This window comes from Antrostomus carolinensis, unplaced genomic scaffold (assembly GCF_000700745.2).
Source record: "Antrostomus carolinensis isolate BGI_N321 unplaced genomic scaffold, ASM70074v2 scaffold15107, whole genome shotgun sequence".
NCBI lineage: Eukaryota > Metazoa > Chordata > Aves > Caprimulgiformes > Caprimulgidae > Antrostomus > Antrostomus carolinensis.
In genome coordinates, this window is record NW_010328217.1 from 1 (window position 1) to 19,539 (window position 19,539).

The 19,539-nt window shown below is 40.6% G+C and overlaps 1 protein-coding gene across 1 annotated transcript; it reads left to right on the plus strand.

Moving 5' to 3' along the window:
* Positions 1 to 3,237: 3,237 nt before the first annotated feature.
* Positions 3,238 to 17,171, plus strand: LOC104528241 (actin-related protein 2/3 complex subunit 1A). The gene is made up of 9 exons (XM_010172183.1): positions 3,238 to 3,321; positions 3,924 to 4,028; positions 6,740 to 6,962; positions 9,016 to 9,123; positions 13,327 to 13,539; positions 14,648 to 14,723; positions 14,924 to 15,117; positions 15,802 to 15,892; positions 16,773 to 17,171. Exons 1-9 carry the CDS (start codon positions 3,258 to 3,260, stop codon positions 16,809 to 16,811), a joined length of 1,113 nt encoding a protein of 370 aa, XP_010170485.1. The 5' UTR covers positions 3,238 to 3,257; the 3' UTR covers positions 16,812 to 17,171.
* Positions 17,172 to 19,539: the final 2,368 nt, after the last annotated feature.

Consider the following 19,539-nt stretch of genomic DNA (forward strand, 5'->3'; position numbering starts at 1 on the left):
GCCCCTGCCCTCCCTCCTGTCGTCCCTCTTGTCCCTGCCCCAGCCTCCTACCCTCCCTCCTGCGTCTGCCTCCTGCCCTGTCTCCTGCCCTCCCTCCTGCTTCTGCCTCCTGCCCTGTCTTCTGCCCTCCCTCCTACCCCTTCCTTCTGCCCTGTCTCCTGCCCTTCCTCCTGCCCCTACCTCCTGCCCTGTCTCCTGCCCCTGCCCTGTCTCCTGCCCCTGCCCTCCCTCCTGCCCCACCGTGGCCCCTGCAGCAGGGCCGTGCACCTGTGTTATCAGCACTGGGCAGGGCCGCAGCCCGCAATCCATCCCAGACTGGTCGGCTTTGTAATGCTAATAGTGTCCTGTGTCAGTAGGTTTGCCTGTGAGGAGTCAGGCTCTTGGGGAAGCTGTGCTGAGTGACTTGGAGGGGAATGACAGTAGTGGGAGGCAGTCCTTCATTACAGGCACTTTTCTTCCAGATGTTTCAAAGTGATGTAGGTGCTCTGAAAATAGGCAAGGATTCAAAAGATCCCTTTTTCTCTCCCTCTGTCACACACACACACGTGCTGTCTCCACTTCTGAGTCAGCATCTTTGCATGTTGCTTGTCCAGGGATGACCATACACCACAAATTTCTCACCCCACTGAGAGATGACAGCAGCTGAGTCCTGTACTTCCCAACCTTGATCTTTTCAGTCTACATCCTGAAGAACTCCCACAGTACAAAGATGCAAGATTACCTTTTTTTTTTTCCTTCTTTTTAAAAATTTTATTGAAACTCAAGAACAGTTATTTTACATTTGAACAAAAGATCAGGGATAGCTGTGTTGGGTACTTGGCTGACAAAGTCATTGTAACAATATCTTCCCTGGGCTGGCAGGAGGGCATTGCTGGGTTTACTACATATAAATGATGTCAAGTATCACAGAGCCAGTTCCATTTCTCTACTGAAATGTGAGTTTGATTTTAGTCTGTGTATTGATAAGGAATAAATATAACTGGAAGACTTCATGAAGATTTCTATTCCTGAGGAAAATAGCACTGCAGCTATCAGATGACAGAAATAGTGGTGCTTTTGGAGATTAAATAGTGGTGCTTTTGGAGATTAAAGTCACTCTTGGTTTTTATGAGCTTATTACCAGAAGAAAATGGAAACCAGTGTCTTGCTACAAGCTGTGGTGCTCAAGAAACTCAATCAATGGGAAGGAATGGATCATATTGCTTATCTAGCCGGTTTTGGGAACGGTGTGTAGGTTGGTAAAAATCTCTCTGAACTGGAAGTTAAGATGGAACCACATCATTTCTATGTAGTGCTAAATTGTGGAGAAAATCCCAGGGTTGTATTAGAGAGTGTTTCGAAACAGCTGCATTCCTTGGGGAGAGGAGATTGGATATTTTTACATTTTCTTTCAGAAAGGGTAGAAAAGGCTGAACATTCCCTGTTGTTAGAACAGCTCCTCGACTTTTCCTGTATAAGGAAATGTGCTGCTACTGAATGTTGGCATGTGCTAGAGCAAGATTGTGGAAAAAGCAATTTGCAGTTGTGTTTTGCTTATGTTAACACGTGGAATCTAAAATCATGGCTGTCCAAGGTCAAAGGTAACTCGGATTATGTCAGTGTTTTCACATTCATAAAAAGTAATTCATTATTTTGCTTAGGACTGCATATATTTAATAACTTCATTTGACTGGTAGAACATGATTTATTAGAAGAACAATGAAAATGATGCTGGTTAAAATTACAAACTGGACTTAAAGATCATATAATTAAAAGTTGTATTTCAAGTGCATTTGAAATGTAACTGCGAGTTGTATTTCTTTAAAGTTGAGGTGCTTGATTTCTTAAAAAAAAGAAAAAAAAAGAAAAAAAAGGAAAAAAATTAAAAGTCTCCTCCATTATTTCCATTGGCAAAGTCCTGGATCATCTCTGCTCCAGGATTCAGCGTTTCCAGCACGTTTGATAGACTGGTGGTGTGATAGGAACTGCTAAACTCCGTAAGAATGTGCTCCTCTTTCATTGACTCCTGAGTTTCTCTTGGACTGCCATTCATTTCCTGTTTGCTTCCAAATTCCTACCTTGTCCTGGAGCCTCCACCCTCTGCTAACATGGCCATACTTGGGTATGTTGTAATTTCAGGCTATAATGGGTGTGGATGTCTTGGAATGACATCACAGAGACACTTCTTTTTAGATGTATATGGAGGGGTAAAAAAGACTTGGATCCATCAGCCAAGGAGAAATTGCTGTGAAAATTAGTGGAATATCTGGAAAGAATTGACAGATCCCAGTTGTATGTATTGAACTATTCATGTTTTAATTACCACAGGTGACCTTGAGTTTCTATGATGTTATCTTCCATCCATTTATGCTGCCCTTGATTAACACAGGACATAGAATATGACATAATATTTTAAACAACTTTGCAATTGTGGGTCAGTGCACCTTCATTTGGGCGCTGCCTCTTGTAGCAGTTATTAGTTAAATTAAAAAGGAGGTGTCTAGCTTTTTTTTAAACCAAATTAAAATACAATCTAGAATGATTCAACTTTTTATTATCTCTTTTAGTATTTGAATCTCACAGGGGCAAAAGCCCAGCTATAAAACAGTTAAGTGCTGGGATTAATTTGAAGAAATTAGTAATTAGTTAATTACTGATCATAATAATTTTTCCCTAGGATACATATAAATGGTTTTATCAAATAATACATCAGCAGATTACAGTTATATATATCAATATTCTGGACACAGCAATTTAACCTCCTGATGTACATATATAAAAAAGAAAATAGAAAAAGATTTTATTGCAGTGCTGCCTGTGAGCCTTGAGACATGTCAAGATTTTGAATCAATTCACAGATATGTCCCTAGGATTGGTTTTTGTTTTGTTTTTTTTTCCCCCCAACTATTCTATTTCCATAGTAAAACTGTTAGGTTTGTTAGATTTCTGAAGAACCTGCTCTCTCAGCTGTGGGGATGTGTAAGAAGCACATGCATGTGGCTTTTGGGGCAGTGGCAATGAGCTATAACAAGCAGCACAGTTAAAATTCATCAACCTACTGAAGATATCGGGACGTATGGCAAACTTATTTCACTTATTTACTAAGTAAGCTGTGATCTTCTGTAAGTAGCTTGGAATACTGGACTGAAACAACCTTGCTGTAAATATTGAAGGTTGATTTTGATTTAACAACTATCTAATTTTGAAGTGTTTTGTTTTCAATTTTACGCCTTTCAGCTTTTTCAATTTTTACAACATAGGAATCTCTTTAACTCGGAATGTCTCTGCATCAGTTTTTACTAGAGCCAATCACCTGCCATGCGTGGAACAGAGACCGCACTCGTAAGTAATATGTTGGGCTTAATATTTCCTCTTTTTATGTTTTTTTTCCAATTGCTATTTTCTCTTTGTGTCTGTTTGTGATCTTGTAATGTTCTGGATCACGTTTAGGGGAGGTTTGGTTAAATACATAGTGCTACATGTTAAATGTTCTACTTAAGACCCAAAAAGTGTGCGTCTTCTAAATCTGATTTTTTTCTAAACCCATGACTGGAACTCTGGCATATGAGCAGATCTGGTCTTACTGGTGTTCCAGAAAGCTTGCCTCTTGGTCAGTATTTCATGAGAATGACCTGGCCCTTACCCTTTTTTACCCTCTATTCCCTTACCCCAAACCAACCCTTTCTTTTAATAGCCTAGTTTTTCACTGTAATGTGGATTGTTATGTTCCAAATGCGTTGTCTTTCTGTGCACTATACTCATGACCATGTTATAACCACAATTATTCCAAATTATCAAGGGATGTTGACCCTTTGTTTACAAAACACATGTAATGCTCTGAATTTTGAGAAGACAGGATTTAGATTGGAAAGTCTTTTCCAAATAAAGCATTTGGTATTAAAAAAATCTTCTGTACTATTGGATTGTTTCATTTCTTCTTCCAGAGATTGCCATTAGCCCTAACAATCATGAAGTCCACATCTACAAGAAGAGTGGGAACCAGTGGGTAAAGGCTCATGAGCTAAAGGAACACAATGGACATATTACAGGTAAGAGAAGATTGTTCTTTGCCAAACACTAAGTTTGTCCACCCCCTGTTTTCCCCAGTTGAGAATCTGAACAGGAGATCTGCAAGTGTTGAGTAAAGAGATCTTTTTATAGCTTGGTGTTCCCACTTATGGAGAGTTTTGCAGCATTTTTCTGGACTGCCTGCAGTGAAGGTTGGGAAGAAAAGCCCTATTTCATTTCCAGGCATTTCAGTAGAGTAACTGAACCTTTCTTTCTTATCTGTTGCTTATTTTTCATCCATAATGACACAAGGAGAATAAATTTTCAGTCTACTGAAGTAATCTGGTTTTGTGTCAAATTCTTCTGGTGATACATGCTGCTCCCTTTCAAGTGCTAGTATTAAAACTTCATCAAACCGACAACTCTTGTGTTGGTTTGTGGTTTCTGAGAGCAATAAATACCCTTTTTTAGGGACTGTGTAAACACTTGAAGTGGTCAGTGCTGAAATTATGACAGACTGTCAGTGAGCAGATGTTACTGCAGGCCCAGAGTATCTGTAGCTCCACAATGGAAATGTGAGAAGAGCTGCCACGATGAGTCACAAGGTGTTATTTTTAAAAAGTGAGTGTCCTGCAGTCATCTCTTATATTCCTATTTTTTTTCCTGGTGATATTTTTCTAAGGGCTTTATTCTTTAAGGAAATGAAAGTAATTAATACTTTAGCAATATCCTTTATGCTGTTCTCAACTCACTAATGGGCAAAAGTATCTGCCCAGCAGCGTTTTGCAGGAGCTTTTTTCAATTTATCTGATTCTTGCTGTCAGAGAGCACAACTGTACGTGCTCTTTTGTGAAGAGTCACTTGGACTGAATCTACAAATGACGTGCTGTTCCCCAAAGACATTTCTCTGCATTTTTCTTTTACCTGTTCGTGTTAGAAACCAAAAATTCATGAGTTGGGAAAAGAGCTCTCTCTTGCTTTCCTGCATAGCGTATACCTTTGGAATACTAAATGCTGTGGTTGTCATACAGAGTAGATTTAAAGTGTGGTTAGACACAGGAGATAGCCTGATCAAACCGCTTGTTGCTGTGACAGGAGTGATTCAACTGCTGCTGCTCCTTCTGATCAGCAGGGACAAGGTCTTGCTTTCTGTGTCTTGATTCAGAGATTTGTGAAGAGCTGCTTCTGTTCACTTGCAGGAAGAGCACTCTTTCTTGCTGGCTTAGTTTTCTGCTAAAAAGCTCAACTTGCTGTGGGTCAGAAGAACACCGGTGCTGGTGCGAGGGAGGTGGTGGGCAAGTGAAGGAAAGAGAGGCAGAATGGTTCCCCTTTCAAAGGCAGTGCTAGACTGACTCTTGTAACCATGGTTTCAGACTATCAACCTCTTCCAAATGAAATTTTTTAAGCATAAGCCTATTTTGAAGCAGACCATATATGAATATGGTAAAATTAGTTCAAATTCTTTCCATGACTGTTACCATTTGTGTGCTTAAGAATCACAGAATATTAGGGATTGGAAGGGACCTCAAAAGATCATCCAGTCCAATCCCCCTGCCAGAGCAGGAACCTAAATGAGATCACACAGGAAGGCGTCCAGGCGGGTCTTGAATGTCTCCAGAGAAGGAGACTCCACACCCTCCCTGGGCAGCCTGTCCCAGGGCTCTGGCACCCTCACTGGAAAGAAGTTTCTTCTCAAGTTTAAGCAGAACCTCCTGTGTTCCAGCTCACACCCATTGCCCCTTGTCCTACCATTGGGCATCACTGAGAAGAGCCTGGCTCCATCCTCCTGACATTCACCCTTTACATATTTATAAACATTAATGAGGTCACCCCTCAGCCTCCTCTTCTCCAAGCTAAAGAGCCCCAGCTCCCTCAGCCTTTCCTCATAAGGGAGATGCTCCACTCCCTTCATCATCTTGGTGGCTCTACGCTGGACTCTCTCCAGCAGTTCCCTGTCCTTCTTGAACTGGGGGGTTCTGAATACAGAACACAGTCATGAAATACTGTTGAAATATAATTTTGTGGTGGGAGAATTAAGGATTGCACTCTACATCTCAAAGAGGGATGCTAAAGAAAAGGTGAAAAATAATGTTTCCTTGAGCTTTCCAGTTGAAAACATCCTTCATTGCATAGGAGGGGAAAGAAACAATGGCAGACTTATCAAAGGCTTCGTTTTATTCTTTGAATTTATTATTTTTGCTTGGTAAATGTTTCTTTCACATGGCACAGCTTAAATAGGTACAGAAAAAAATGTAAGGATTGTATCTGCACATAAAGACTGATAACTTCTAACAAAAAAAACCCCTGCTATCTAAATTTTTAGATCATGACTGTGGTCTGGCAGCAAGCAGGGAACTGTGTTAGAGGTTTGTGCCTAGTTTCAGAATTGCTGGGTTTCAGCTGTTGAAACGAGTGTCTTGCAGAAGTCAGTGGTTTAAAGTCTGCGGGCAGACAGGCATTAGCCAGTCTGCAGAGCTCCACCTGTTGACCAGCCATCAGAACCAGCTTCTATAGTGGGAAAATTCTCTGTGAAATCTGGAAATTTAGGATCTACAATTTTAATGAAAGCTCGAGGGACAAACTGTTATCCCTAACAGCTGAAAACGGTGTCTGGAGAATAAACGAGCAAGGGGAATACTAACATAACAGCAATCACTGTGGTAGGAGACTGTGAGATTGTCTCTTTTCTGGCTTTCTGTAAAGCAAACAGTATAAAGGGGGAAAGTTTCTCAATGTAAACTCTCAATTGCAGGTATTGACTGGGCTCCCAAAAGCGATCGCATTGTAACTTGCGGTGCAGACCGTAACGCCTACGTCTGGAGTCAGAAGGACGGTGTGTGGAAACCCACCCTGGTCATCCTGAGAATTAACCGTGCAGCCACCTTTGTGAAATGGTCTCCCTTGGAGAATAAATTTGCCGTGGGAAGTGGAGCTCGGCTTATATCTGTGTGCTACTTTGAATCTGAAAATGACTGGTGAGCTTATTTGAGTTTAATTTCCATTTATACCCCTCAGGTCTGCATGGGAAAGCTAAAGCCTGAAGTTTAGTGATGGTAAATAGGTTACTATTTTCCTAATTCCTAAAATCTTCAGAAGGCTCCGGGGAGATCTTATAGCGGCCTTCCAATACCTGAAGGGGCTACAAGAAAGCTGGGGAAGGACTTTTCATAAGGGCAGCTAATGACAAAACAAGGGGAAATGGGTTTAAACTGAAAGAGGGGAGGTTTAGATTAGATATTAGGAAGAAGTTCTTCACTGTGAGGGTGGTCAGACACTGGAACAGGTTGCCCAGAGAAGCTGTGGCTGCTCCTCCCTGGAAGTGTTCAAGGCCAGGCTGGATGAGGCTTTGAGCAACCTGGTCTAGTGGAAGGTGTCCCTGCTGCTGGCAGGGGGGTTGGAACTGGATGAGCTTTAAGGTCCCTTCCAATCCAAACCATTCTTTGATTCTATGAAATGTAGAGGGATAGGCCTCCTCAGTTCTTCCATGGGTTTTTTACATGTTAGGGAACAGGCTCCCTCTTTTACTACTCTGCTGTAGCACCTAAAGGCCTTTGACTTAGCCTGTGTTCACATTATATGCGTTGGCATGGATGAGTTCCAGCTGACTGCCATAAACATATGTTGCTTTTCTGAAAGTGCAAGAATTTCTACAGAGTAAAAATTTCTTTACCACAATCGTATGGTTGAAAAAAGAGAAAAGTTTCCTTCCCTCACCTCCTTCCAGAACGAATGAAGAAACCTTGACTTGAGTCTTTCTTCCATATAGATTATTTTGGGCCATTTCTTGTCATTAAAGAATTCAATTCTATCACTTACCTCCTGGGTGATCTATTAGAGGATGTTCCATCTTGTCATCCACCTGTTCTGTCTTCTGTCATATAGTCTTGTCACAGTTTATAGATTTCAGACAGGACTATCACAAATATTTCCATCATTAACATTGTTCTTTTTCCCTTTGGCATCTAAACTTAGTTCTTCTGACCTTTAATGGGTCTACATTTGTAGCTGTACATGTTGGAGCTACATTTACCTGATCACCTGTAGGTGAAATCAGTACGTTGAGTATCTATTACTTTGGGTTGCATAAACGTGTAAAAACCCAGGTGTGTCTGCCTGCTGTTCTGTGTGCAGTCTTCCATGTGGAGATGGTAAACAATGATACCATCTGCAAAAGAAATTTTAAAGATTGCTTTGGACTTTTAGGCTTTCTAACATATTGAGTTCTTCATGTTTTCTCTGCCTCACTTGCCTGCAGAAAAATCAAAACCCCCATATGTTGAAGACAAATAATTTAATGTGATCCTTAAACTGCTTGTGCCTGATGGAAGTAAATTCAGAGAAAAAGCAACATCATCCCAAAGGCCATCAAGTGAATAACAGATTTCATTACTATTTTGTAAATAGTTCAAACAAACTAAATCTGCTGAGACATATTTGGGCTAATATCGATGTATTCAACATCACTGTTGTGCTGTTTCACTGTACTTCAAATAATTGAGATGTGTACACGAGTCATATCATCACCATTTACTTGTTGCATTTTATAGTTATTGTATTATTAAACAGTAGAAAAGTTGATAAGCAAGAGAGATGGCTGTAAAACTCATTGGAAGGAGCTGGAGAGGAAGTGTTCTTAGTGATCTAAGAAAATAGTGCCTCTTAGCTTAATATCACCGTCAGAGCTGAGCTCTTGGTCATAGGATGTGAGGGACCAGGCAATTACTGTGCAGAATTCACGTGAAGGGGTTCAGTCTGATGAGTGAGAAGGGGAATAGGATTCAGCTGAAGAGATACATTTTAATGTGAATTTTTAAATAATCTTTAAAATTTTAATTAAGATAACTGTGTAAAGTTCACAGACTGTACAGGGGAATGTGAAAGATTTGGGCATAATGTGAGTTTTCTTGCAAAACTGATGTGTTTAATCATTGGTGAGGGGTGATCTTTTTGAGGAGTATTTCATGGGTTTGAGGGAATCCGGTAAAATATCTTCATATAAACTTTATCTCTTTTTTTTTTTTCATTTAGGTGGGTGAGCAAACACATTAAAAAGCCCATTCGTTCTACTGTCCTTAGCCTGGACTGGCACCCCAACAATGTTTTGCTGGCTGCTGGATCCTGTGACTTCAAGTGCAGGTGAGAGAAAATAAAGCGTCTACGAATGAATTGGGATTCCTGGTTCGAGTCAGTCGGTAGCATGAGCATGTTGCTCGTGCATCAGAAGATGGCTCATTGCATACTGTTGTTGTTACCAAAATAAACTATCCAGCTTGAGAAACTTAGACTTTGGTGCTGCTGCCTGCAGACTTTGGACTATTAACGTGTGTCTCCCAAAGGACACACCTGAATTCATTGAACTGGTGGGTTTCTTTACTAGCAGTGCACAGAAGTAGCACTACTACATATATATTAGGAATATATTAGGTATAGAAGTTCTTCACTGTGAGGGTGGTCAGACACTGGCCCAGGTTGCCCAGAGAAGCTGTGGCTGCTCCTCCCTGGAAGTGTTCAAGGCCAGGTTGGATGAGGCTTTGAGCAACCTGGTCTAGTGGAAGGTGTCCCTGCTGCTGGCAGGGGGGTTGGGACTGGATGAGCTTTAAGGTCCCTTCCAATCCAAACCATTCTATGATTCTATATGCACTGAGTGCTGAGATCTAGTTGTTAGTCTGAAATTAGACTAGCAGGTGGTGTCTTGTAGAACACCCAGCACTGCTAGTTAGAGTTTAAAAAGCAATATCCTAATGGTGCAGTTCCAAAATTCAGATTGACTTGGCACTTCCAAAGTTGGTATCTCATCTTTCTCTTCCCTGAGTCACTTGTTCTCTCCCCTTTGCCTGTGCTAGCCTGAACTTTTTTGAAGCCCTCTGGTGAGCAGGGTCAAGGAATTGATCCATCTGAAACTCAATGCAACAAAACATGTTCTTGAAGAGCATTGAAAAAAAGGCTGATAAAAAACAAATTGGTGTGTGAGATGGGTGGCGTGGTCTTTCAAACTGATTGTGAAATGACTCCATGAGGGACAGATCCTGAGAGCTGCTCTCTACTGAGTGATTGGGGTCACTGCAATGAAGTCTGCATAGGGAACTGTCTGCAGAGTGGCTGACTTTAATTCATATTTTACTTAATCACTTATACTTTGAATAATAATGAAAGCTTCTTTTCTTAAATTCTTTATGTAATAGGGCAATTTTTAAGCTTCAAAGTGTGTACTAAAAATGACTAAGAAGGAGTGGGAGGGGGAGGTGGGACCAACTATTACATTCCTTATTCCAGAATGAAACCCATGCATCTAAATTCAATCCTTTGATACCTTTTTATGTAAGGAGAGGCGTTAAATGGAAGCTGGGAAGAAGGAGAGAGTTGTCTCCCTTCCTTGCCTTATCTCCAGTTTTAATTAGATAAACTATACATGTTCACTTCCTTTCACCAAAACATATGATGTAAAACGTGCTCATTCATCTTCCAGAAGGAGCTGCTTTTGACATGTGGAAATATTGTCATGTGTGTTCATAAAGCATCTCAGGACTCTGACATTAGGTCAACTGATAAAGATAGATAGATAGATAGATAGATAGATAGATAGATAGATAGATAGAGATATATATATGTATGTTACTTTGGACTCCAGCTCTTTTGACTCCAAGCTTTGTTCAGTGCTTGCTGTGCACATTGCATCCCTGTCTCCTCTTTCCTGTTTTGATAGAGAAGTTACACTTGAATTATTTTCTGTTCAGTATGGGGTTTGGGATGTTGTTCAGTCAATTTCCTAGGAGCACTCTCTAGAAGACTTGCTTAGTCTTTTGTTTCCCATCAGAAAACTCATTCTGTTTTGCATCTTATTGCTCCTAAAATGGGGTATATTTTGGAAAAAAACAAAACAAAACTAACCCCCAAAACCAAAACAAAAAAAACACAAAACAAACCAGATCTTGATTTAAAACATTTGTGAATTTTTCTGCTCTTCTTTACTTTAGGATGAATCATTTAATAATTTTGCTGCTTTTATAATAGAAGTCTCCATGTAGAAACATTAAAGGAAGAAAGGAAAAGTAATGGAGATTAGATGGAGATTGGTACTGGGTTTATGTTTCTATTTCTTCCCCAAAGCCATGAAAAAATATTCTCTTTGGTAAATGATGAATACAGGTCTCTAGAATTCTAGTTCTAGGGAATGTTCAGTTACATATTAAAGGTAATAAAGTTGTCTGGGCCTGAAATATGCATCTGTTCTGATAGGTGGTTCTGAAGAAAATTATGAAATGGATCTGCCAGAGCCACTGCCAACTAATAAGCAGCTAAGTGGGAGACATTTTGGAAAAAGAATGGAGGGCAGAAGAGGCTCCAAGTTGATAGGTATTCAGCAGAGTTTTTTTGGTGGCTGGCCTAGATGAGATCCCCTTACATTTGTCTTTAGAAATATATATAAATATATATATATATGTAGCTAACAGCACTGCATAGATGTGAATTTTATATTCTGGCTGGAACAGTGTTGCTGTGGGAATGAAAGTAATTTCCCAATGTTCTTTGAAGGCTGGGGCCTTCAAGCTGAGATGGTTTTGCTTTTAAAAGAGAAGGAGACTTTAGTAAGGGAGCAGACTTTTTTTTTTTAAAAAAAAAACCAGTCCTCTTCAAGGTTTTCCACTCCTTAGGAATGATTTTTCTGCCTTGTGTCAAAGGCTGTTGCATTCAACATCTTGTCCTATTTCCATACATTAAGAAAACTGTTCTTTTAGATGTCTCTATAAAATTAAGTTTGATGAAGGATTATCGTTAGATTATACTGAAACTGATAGAGCCAAATATAAATTCATACTTAATTCTCTGAAAATCTCTACCTAATATAGCTGCAGTTAAACCCTTCATGTTCCAAATTATCAGCTTTATTTGAATAAGCTGAAAATAGGCACCTTTTGAAATGCATACCCTACATGTGTAAAAGATTTAAAAGAAGAGGGAGAGGGGAACAACATTTCCTAAAAAATTCACTGTAAAATAATTCCTTTTTGTGTTTGACTGCAACCATGAATATTTGATCATGGTTTTTCATTTACACTGGAGTGTTTCTTGGGTAGTAGTGTGGTGTTAACTCAGTTGCTCCTCCTGTTCAATGGATTCTAATCCTATGTTTGTGACGTACCAGTAACTTCCATGGTAACAGTCAAGAACACCATATTGTGGCATGTCTGAATCATGCAGAAGGAATTTCGTGAAAGGGGGAGGTTTTCTATTTAAACATATCTTGAAAATTGTAGTGCTGGGGAAAAAAAAAACTATTAAAACATTGTGGTATTTCAGGTTTTCAAGGCGTTCTTTTAGTAAGGAGCCAAAATAAGGTGGCTCAAAGCCCCTTTGCTGGCATTTGAATATCATTTTTCTTTCTTTGAAATCCTACTAAAAAGTGAATGTTGTTAAAAAGTGGGTAATTTTGTAGGTGTTTGTATTAACTTCTGATTATACAGTGCAATATGTGGATTTTCTCCAACTGAAGAATTGACTCTGAGTTATTAGCACTGCAAAAGGATCATAAAATCATGGAATGGTTTGGGTTGGAAGGGACCTTTCAAGGCCATCTAGTCCAACCCCCCTGCAGTGAGCAGGGACATCTTCAACCAGATCCAGTTGCTCAGAGTCCCGTCCAACCTGACCTTGAATGTTTCCAGGGTTGGGGCATCTACCACCTCTCTGGGCAACCTCTGCCAGGGTTTCAACACCTTCATTGTAAAAATTTTATTCCTTACATCCAGTCTAAATCTCCCCTCTTTTAGTTTAAAACCATCACCCCTTGTCCCATTGTTACAGGTCCTGCTAAAATGTTTGTCCCCATACTTCTTACAGCCCCCTTCAAGTATTGAAAGGTCACAGTAAGGTCTCCCCAGAGCCTTCTCTTCTCCAGGCTGAACCACCCCAACTTTCTCAGCCTTTCCTCCTAGCAGAGCTGTTCCATCCCTCTCATCATCTTTGTGACCTCCTCTGGACCTGCTCCAACAGGGTCCAGATGAATAAAAAGGATGAAAGGGAAATCTTAGCACAGTAGGAAATACAGTGACAGTGTGTGTTTTTGTGCCATCTTCTGGAAGAAAAGGAGAGAAATACAAGACATGGCATTTCTGACAACCCTGGATGCATTTCCCTTTGTACTATTGCTTTCTCTCTGTACTCTGACACCTCCCAGCCACTAGGGGCTTGTTGGTTAAAGATAATATAGTATCTTAGCAGAATTGGTATATATTTTGGTAGAATTAGAATGCACCTATTTATTTCCGATGTGAATTGTATATGCAGCTCCCAAAAAGTTTTTCCTGTCTTTGTTCATGCTGAAATCTTTTTTATTTGCAGGGTATTTTCTGCTTACATTAAAGAAGTGGATGAAAAACCAGCCAGTACACCATGGGGCTCCAAAATGCCTTTTGGGCAGCTGATGTCAGAATTTGGGGGTGCTGGAAGTGGTGGATGGGTGCATAGTGTCAGTTTTTCTGCCAGCGGTAACCGCCTAGCCTGGGTCAGTCACGATAGTACCGTGTCAGTTGCTGATGCCTCAAAAAACATGATGTAAGTATGCTCTTTCTGTTAGTTATCAGCTGTGTGACACTAGAAGGAAGCAGCACGTGGAAATTGTGCTTGCAGCAACAAGAGGAAAGCTGTGACTGCTGTTTTGACAATTTTACTGTAGGTTCCAGGAGTCTCTTTGAGGCCTATATAAATCAAGTAGATTTGTTGAATTTTAGATTATATAATTTAAATTTCTTGTAAGAGCTCTTCAGTGAGGGTACATTCATTTACTTTGAAGGGGGAAGCATTAGAAAAAAAAATATGTTCTGCTCTAGTGACTGGGGAAACAATATTTATTTGTAAATGGATCCAAGAGACCTACAGAAACATGTTCACCCCATAACTACTAAGACCCTGTCCCCAAGCAGGATCTGCAGATAAGTTGTTTCATGAAATGTTGAACTCCAGCCACTGCTGAAAGGTTTCACATCTTCCAGTCCAACAAAGTAGTTTAATAACAGTTCTTTCTTCTGCTCTCCATCTTGATCTGAAGAACTTTTCAGTGTCTGTGGCTTTCTAACTGAGAAGGAAAAGATTCCCTGTATGGTTTGATAGCTGAGATCTCTGGTGGATCATCCAGGCATTGCTGTCCTTCATTTGGAATTACAGTTCTGATGGCTACAGCTCTATAAGTACCTGGCTGGAGATATCATTGAGTATAAAGTTTTCTAGAATTCTTTTCTCATTTGTTATAAAATCACAAAAGTTGACTTAATTGAACATACAGGCTTTTTCCTCCTGAAAAGGTGATGTCAAGCACTAAAACTTGAAGTGTTTTTTTATATACAGATGAAGTTAATAGCTTCATCAATTTGAACCATTTTTGGAGATATTATTTTTAAACTCTTGCCACTGTTTATACACAATACTAGGTAACTGCAGCCTGTCACCTGGAATACTTCATGTTTGTTCTAGATCTTCCAGGACACTTTCATTAGATTAAAAATGTTTATTATAAATTAGAACCTTCTGGTGTCACCTCAGGACAACTGAGCTACGGTGACTTCTTTTCCAATAATCCTTGTGTGGGAACAGTCTCTTATTTTTTTGTTGGAACTAAAAATGAGAGGTTTCAATGAAACCCTCTAACAAATGTTCTTGTATTCAGGGTTTCACAGCTGAAAACAGAGTTCCTCCCACTCCTGAGTGTGTCGTTTGTCTCGGAGAACAGTGTGGTGGCAGCTGTAAGTGTCTGTTATTTTCTCCTTGTAGAGTGTTGTTGTGTTTTGGGCAGGGAGAAACACCATACATTATGAAGTTAATAATAAGCAACCTCTGCCCTAGTGTCTGTCCTTGCGTTTTTGAAATTAACAGCATCAGAAAAAAGAAATGGTGCTTCTGTTGATTATGTTTCTTGACATGCTTTCATGATATCTGGTTGTAGGGCCATGACTGCTGCCCCATGCTCTTTAACTGTGATGACCGTGGCTTACTGACCTTCGTTTCCAAACTAGACATTCCAAAACAGAGCATCCAACGCAATATTTCCGCTATGGAGCGTTTCCGAAACATGGATAAAAGAGCCACTACAGAAGATCGTAACACTACCCTGGAGACACTGCACCAAAACAGTATAACGTGAGTGTCTTGGCTGCCAGGATGAGGGGAAGGAATGCTCTCCACTTTGCAAACCTTGGAGAGCTCAGATTTGCTGTACCAGATGGGTGTCGCTGGTCTCCTGTTTCCATTTTTGCCTTCCCCATACAGCTGTCTATTTCTGGGACTTAATATGGAAGCTGTTAATCATTAACATGGCATGCCTGGTACTGGTGTTTGCACGTTTAATGTGTTCAGTAACTTGAGCACAGTTTATCTTATCAAATATGTAGATCACTCACAAGAGGTTGGTAGCACGGTGCAAAAATCCAGTCAGCAAATTTCACCTGAAACAGGAATTTGTATGCCAGCTTCCTAGTTCAGGTGTTATTTCCAGGTGAATTTATTCATCAAAAGGATTGATTCAGGTTTATCAAGTGAAATATCCTTGCATTTTAAAAACTATGTAAGCCCAGGGGATACAAATATTTCTGAAGCAATTTATCTTTATCCAAGGAAAATGTTTAGGCTACAGCCAGCAAGAGCTTTCAGCATCCTTTTTCTTTGCTTATTTTTCTGAAGCATTGTACCAAAAATCTAGCATAAGCTCTGCTATACTCGTGTCTCCCTTTGAGAGAGCAGGAGTTGAATTCAACCCAGATTTCCCAGCTTGTTTGGCTCTCTGGAATGAGTGTCTGTGTTACAGCTATCCCTCTCTGTTTTCAGCCAAGTGTCTATTTATGAGATAGACAAACGAGATTGTCGTAAATTCTGCACCACCGGCATTGACGGAGCAATGACCATCTGGGATTTCAAGGTTTGCTTTTACTACCATGTTTATGTGAACTAAGTGCAGTGGTGGGTTTTGGTTTTGGGGTTGGTTTTTGTTTTTTTGATCTCTAGCATCAACTTCTGGGGCTCAGGTTTTATTAGCAGTAGGAAATCCAGACTGGAATATTCAAGACCGTTAGTGAACTCTGTAAGGAAGACAGATCCCAGATCCAACATAAACGCAGATATACTTTCTTTAGCAGATGATGCTAATCCAGACTTAAATTTTTAATGGAATCACTTAATGCCCCTGTAGGAATCCCACTAATTCTTTCCTTTTCCAGCCTCTACCTCAGCCACAATCAGTCTGGAACCATCATTGGTTCGACAAAGCCCGCTGCCTCTTCTTGCTCCCATCCCTTTGGACTCTGCTCACTATCTTTCTGCAGAATTAACTTATCAAAATACTAAGAAGTTACCTCAAACAGTTAGGAAATACAGTCAGCACTGTATTGAAAACGCTAAAAGGATTTAATAATTCTTGGTTTGCTGAGGACTGGCCAACAGAATTCTCTGCTGGACCCCCCAGGCTGCTGAGAGCTGCACACTGCCCTTTAGGAGAAGAGTAGTTTTATAGTATTTTACAGTTTCAGAAAGTTCTGGTGGGGACAGGAGACAAATCAGACATGGAGGTGATATATAAGCTGCTTTAATGCAGTTTCAGGGAAAGGGGGTGGAATCATTGGTCTGTATATACATGAGCTCAGAATGAATGATTGTAGTGGTCTCTGGCTCTTGAATGTGAACCTAATCTCAAGAATTCAGAGTTTTTACTCTTTTTTTTTCTCTTAACAGCAGCATTTACACTGAATTATTTAACACAGGGTCCTGTAGCAGATTGTGATTGAGATTTTTTCTCTTTTAAGACCTTAGAGTCTTCTATTCAAGGTCTACGAATCATGTAAAGATGGATTTCCGTGATCTAGCAGGACAAACTGCTTGACAGAATGCAGCTCCCACATCTGCACAAACCTGAAAAGGGAGGAGGAAGGTGGAATATTTGGAAACACTGAGAAAATACAGCTTGGCAGATTTTCTTTTGAATCTAAATTTGGTGAATTGTGTTGGTTTCAAAATCAGCTGTGATTGTTCTTTTTTTTTTGGTTGGTTTTTTTTTTTTTGGTTGGTTGTTTCATTCCATTCTTTACCAAAGCTGCTCCTTAAGTAGTTTATTGCAGGAAGTTATGAATCACTAACTTAAAAGGGGAACTTTATGTAAATTGTCTGCTAGAAATAATAATAATAATAAAAAAAAGAAAAACTGATTCTTTGGTTTGATGCTCATTAGCAGTGATTAAAAAAGAGATATTAAGGGAATTAACTCAGAGAGGGCAGGAAAACCCTGCACTGATATTTTATAGCCTTAAAAGAGGAAGAGTTTGTCTTAACTGAATGTTTATTAAAGTTGACAGATGAAGAGCTGGAGTTCTGAAGATCTGGATGTGAAGATTCATCTGGGCTTCTTTCAGGGGAGTTGTTCCCTTGAGGTGATGATTTTGGAGGATGAACAATTTTATCCTGCTGACTCTTAGTTCTGTCTGCCTGGCATTTAATCCAGAGCAATTAACCCGAATGTCTTTTTTTGTATTGTCTGTTTAGTGGGTCATAGTTTTCCAAAGGCAAATGACCAGAATTATTTGGAGTTACCTTTTCAGATTTGTACAAAGACGTCTCGCAGTGCAGTGCTTAGCATGCTGGGTGGAAGGCTGCATGTAGAAAGTGAAGCAAAAATCTGCTGAGCCAGATCTTAGGAGGAGAAATTAAAAGCAAATCACTTTTTAAAGCCATGAAACTACACAGGCCTGCATGTCATGCTGGAGCTGAGTTGCTCAGCCTATAAAATTCAGTGTTTATAATGACTAGTGGAGAAATGAAACACACTTAACAGAGGTATCAGCATGGTCTGGCTTCTGTGCAGCTCCTTTGTCTCCAGGTGACTGTATCTTTTGAAATTCAGCTCTGAGCCTGTAGCTCACTGAGGCATTTGCACTTATTTTATTCTCCTGGTCTAGTTAAGATTGACTGTATTGCTGCCCTGAGGCAGGCTGTGCTCCGGAGGGGATTATCTGCCTCACAGCATTGCTTTACAAGGTTTAAGACTTAGTAATTTCTGTTGAAAATGCAGAAGTGTCTTAAAAAAAAAAACCCAGTGACTAAATTTACCACTTCCTCTGGAACAGGAGTTGCTTCATACGCTGCTGGTTTCTCAGCTCTGAGTGATTGAAAGGGGATGGTGGCAGATAAGCTCACAAAGCTGACAACTGCTTTTGTTCTGCTTCAAGTGAACTGTGTCCGTCACAGAGCTGGATTGTTTTCATGGCACAATGTTGGTTGTGTGCAGAGCATGAACTGTTCCCTCAGGTTCCTTCAGGTTTTCTAGTCTCCCACCGTCCTCCTCCAGCAGTCAAGTGTGACTTTGCAATTTCCTCTCCCTTCTAAATATAAAATAATGAGTGTTTAACCTCTACTCATCTTGCAGTCCAGGGACTGCTGTCGGTGAGGACTTGTGGTGGGGTTGGGTTTATCAGCTGGGGTACAATGCTAATGGAGTTCAGTGTCTTCTGGATCACAGTGACCCTGCCAGCCTTGGCAGATGGACAGAGGAGCACGGGTTTGGTGTCCATCTCCACAGGTACCATTAGATGCTTATATCTCACAGACAGTAAGGATTTTGTTTCTGAAGGTGCTTTTTGAAAGTGTGGTTGATTTACTTCCAAAAAGTATTAAAGAAATGGATTATAAAATATATGGCCTAAATAATATAAAAGGATGGGGGACAAAATATAATGAGAGAGTGGAGAAAATTAATCTCTCAATTTTCTGTCTTGTTCTTTCTCTGTGTGCTGGAGAAGGTAAAAACCCATTTCCTCCAAAAAGCCAACAAACTGAAGTTTGATGAAACTGGCTGAGGTTACTGTCTGAGAATCCTGCATGGTAAAAGTCTGAGATGAAAAAGAAACTGGAGATATTGATATTAGAAAAGGACTGAGCAAGGGGAATATAAATAACCATCGCTCAAGGTGTGATTCAACTTCAAACTGCCCCGTGTGCAGGGCTGGGGGAGAGCTCTGAGCCCTGTGCACCATCCGATGGTGGGAGTCAGCAGCTCTTTGGGTTTCCAGGCCATTGCTCTGCTCTAGGAGGACATTCTGCTGCTGTCCCACCCCCGGTGTCCTTGAGCTACAGGGAAGGTTGTTTTATCTCTACAATTTTCTTGGTCACCTCCTCATCTGTAACTCTGTCCTTTGTGTCCAGCCTGGGTGAGAATTCAATAGCGTGTTTAACCGCAGCACCAGGCTTCCTGGCGCACTGGTGTGTGCTGGGGTTAACGGTGCCTTTGAAAGTGGTGTTCACAGTGAGGCTCATGGTTCCAGTCTTGATTACAGGAGAGCTCTTGGCTGCAAATGCTCGACATTGCATGCCAGTTAACAGACTGTTGGGGATGGGAAATGGGGCTCTGTGGAAGCAGAGACTCCAGGGATGGTTCACTAGAACCTGCCTGAAAGACTCCCTGGTCTCTAAATGATGATAAGCTGCAGAATCACAGCCTGGTTTGGGTTGGAAGGGACCTTAAAGCTCATCCAGTTCCAACCCCCCTGCCATCAGCAGGGACACCTTCCCCTAGCCCAGGTT

Excerpts from the sequence above, each read along its gene's own strand:
- LOC104528241 (XM_010172183.1), top strand. The coding sequence starts at position 3,258 with ATGTCTCTGCATCAGTTTTTACTAGAGCCAATCACCTGCCATGCGTGG. Across the intron at positions 3,322-3,923 it reads GTGGAACAGAGACCGCACTC|AGATTGCCATTAGCCCTAAC; the intron begins GTAAGTAATATG and ends TTCTTCTTCCAG. Across the intron at positions 15,118-15,801 it reads CTGCACCAAAACAGTATAAC|CCAAGTGTCTATTTATGAGA; the intron begins GTGAGTGTCTTG and ends CTCTGTTTTCAG.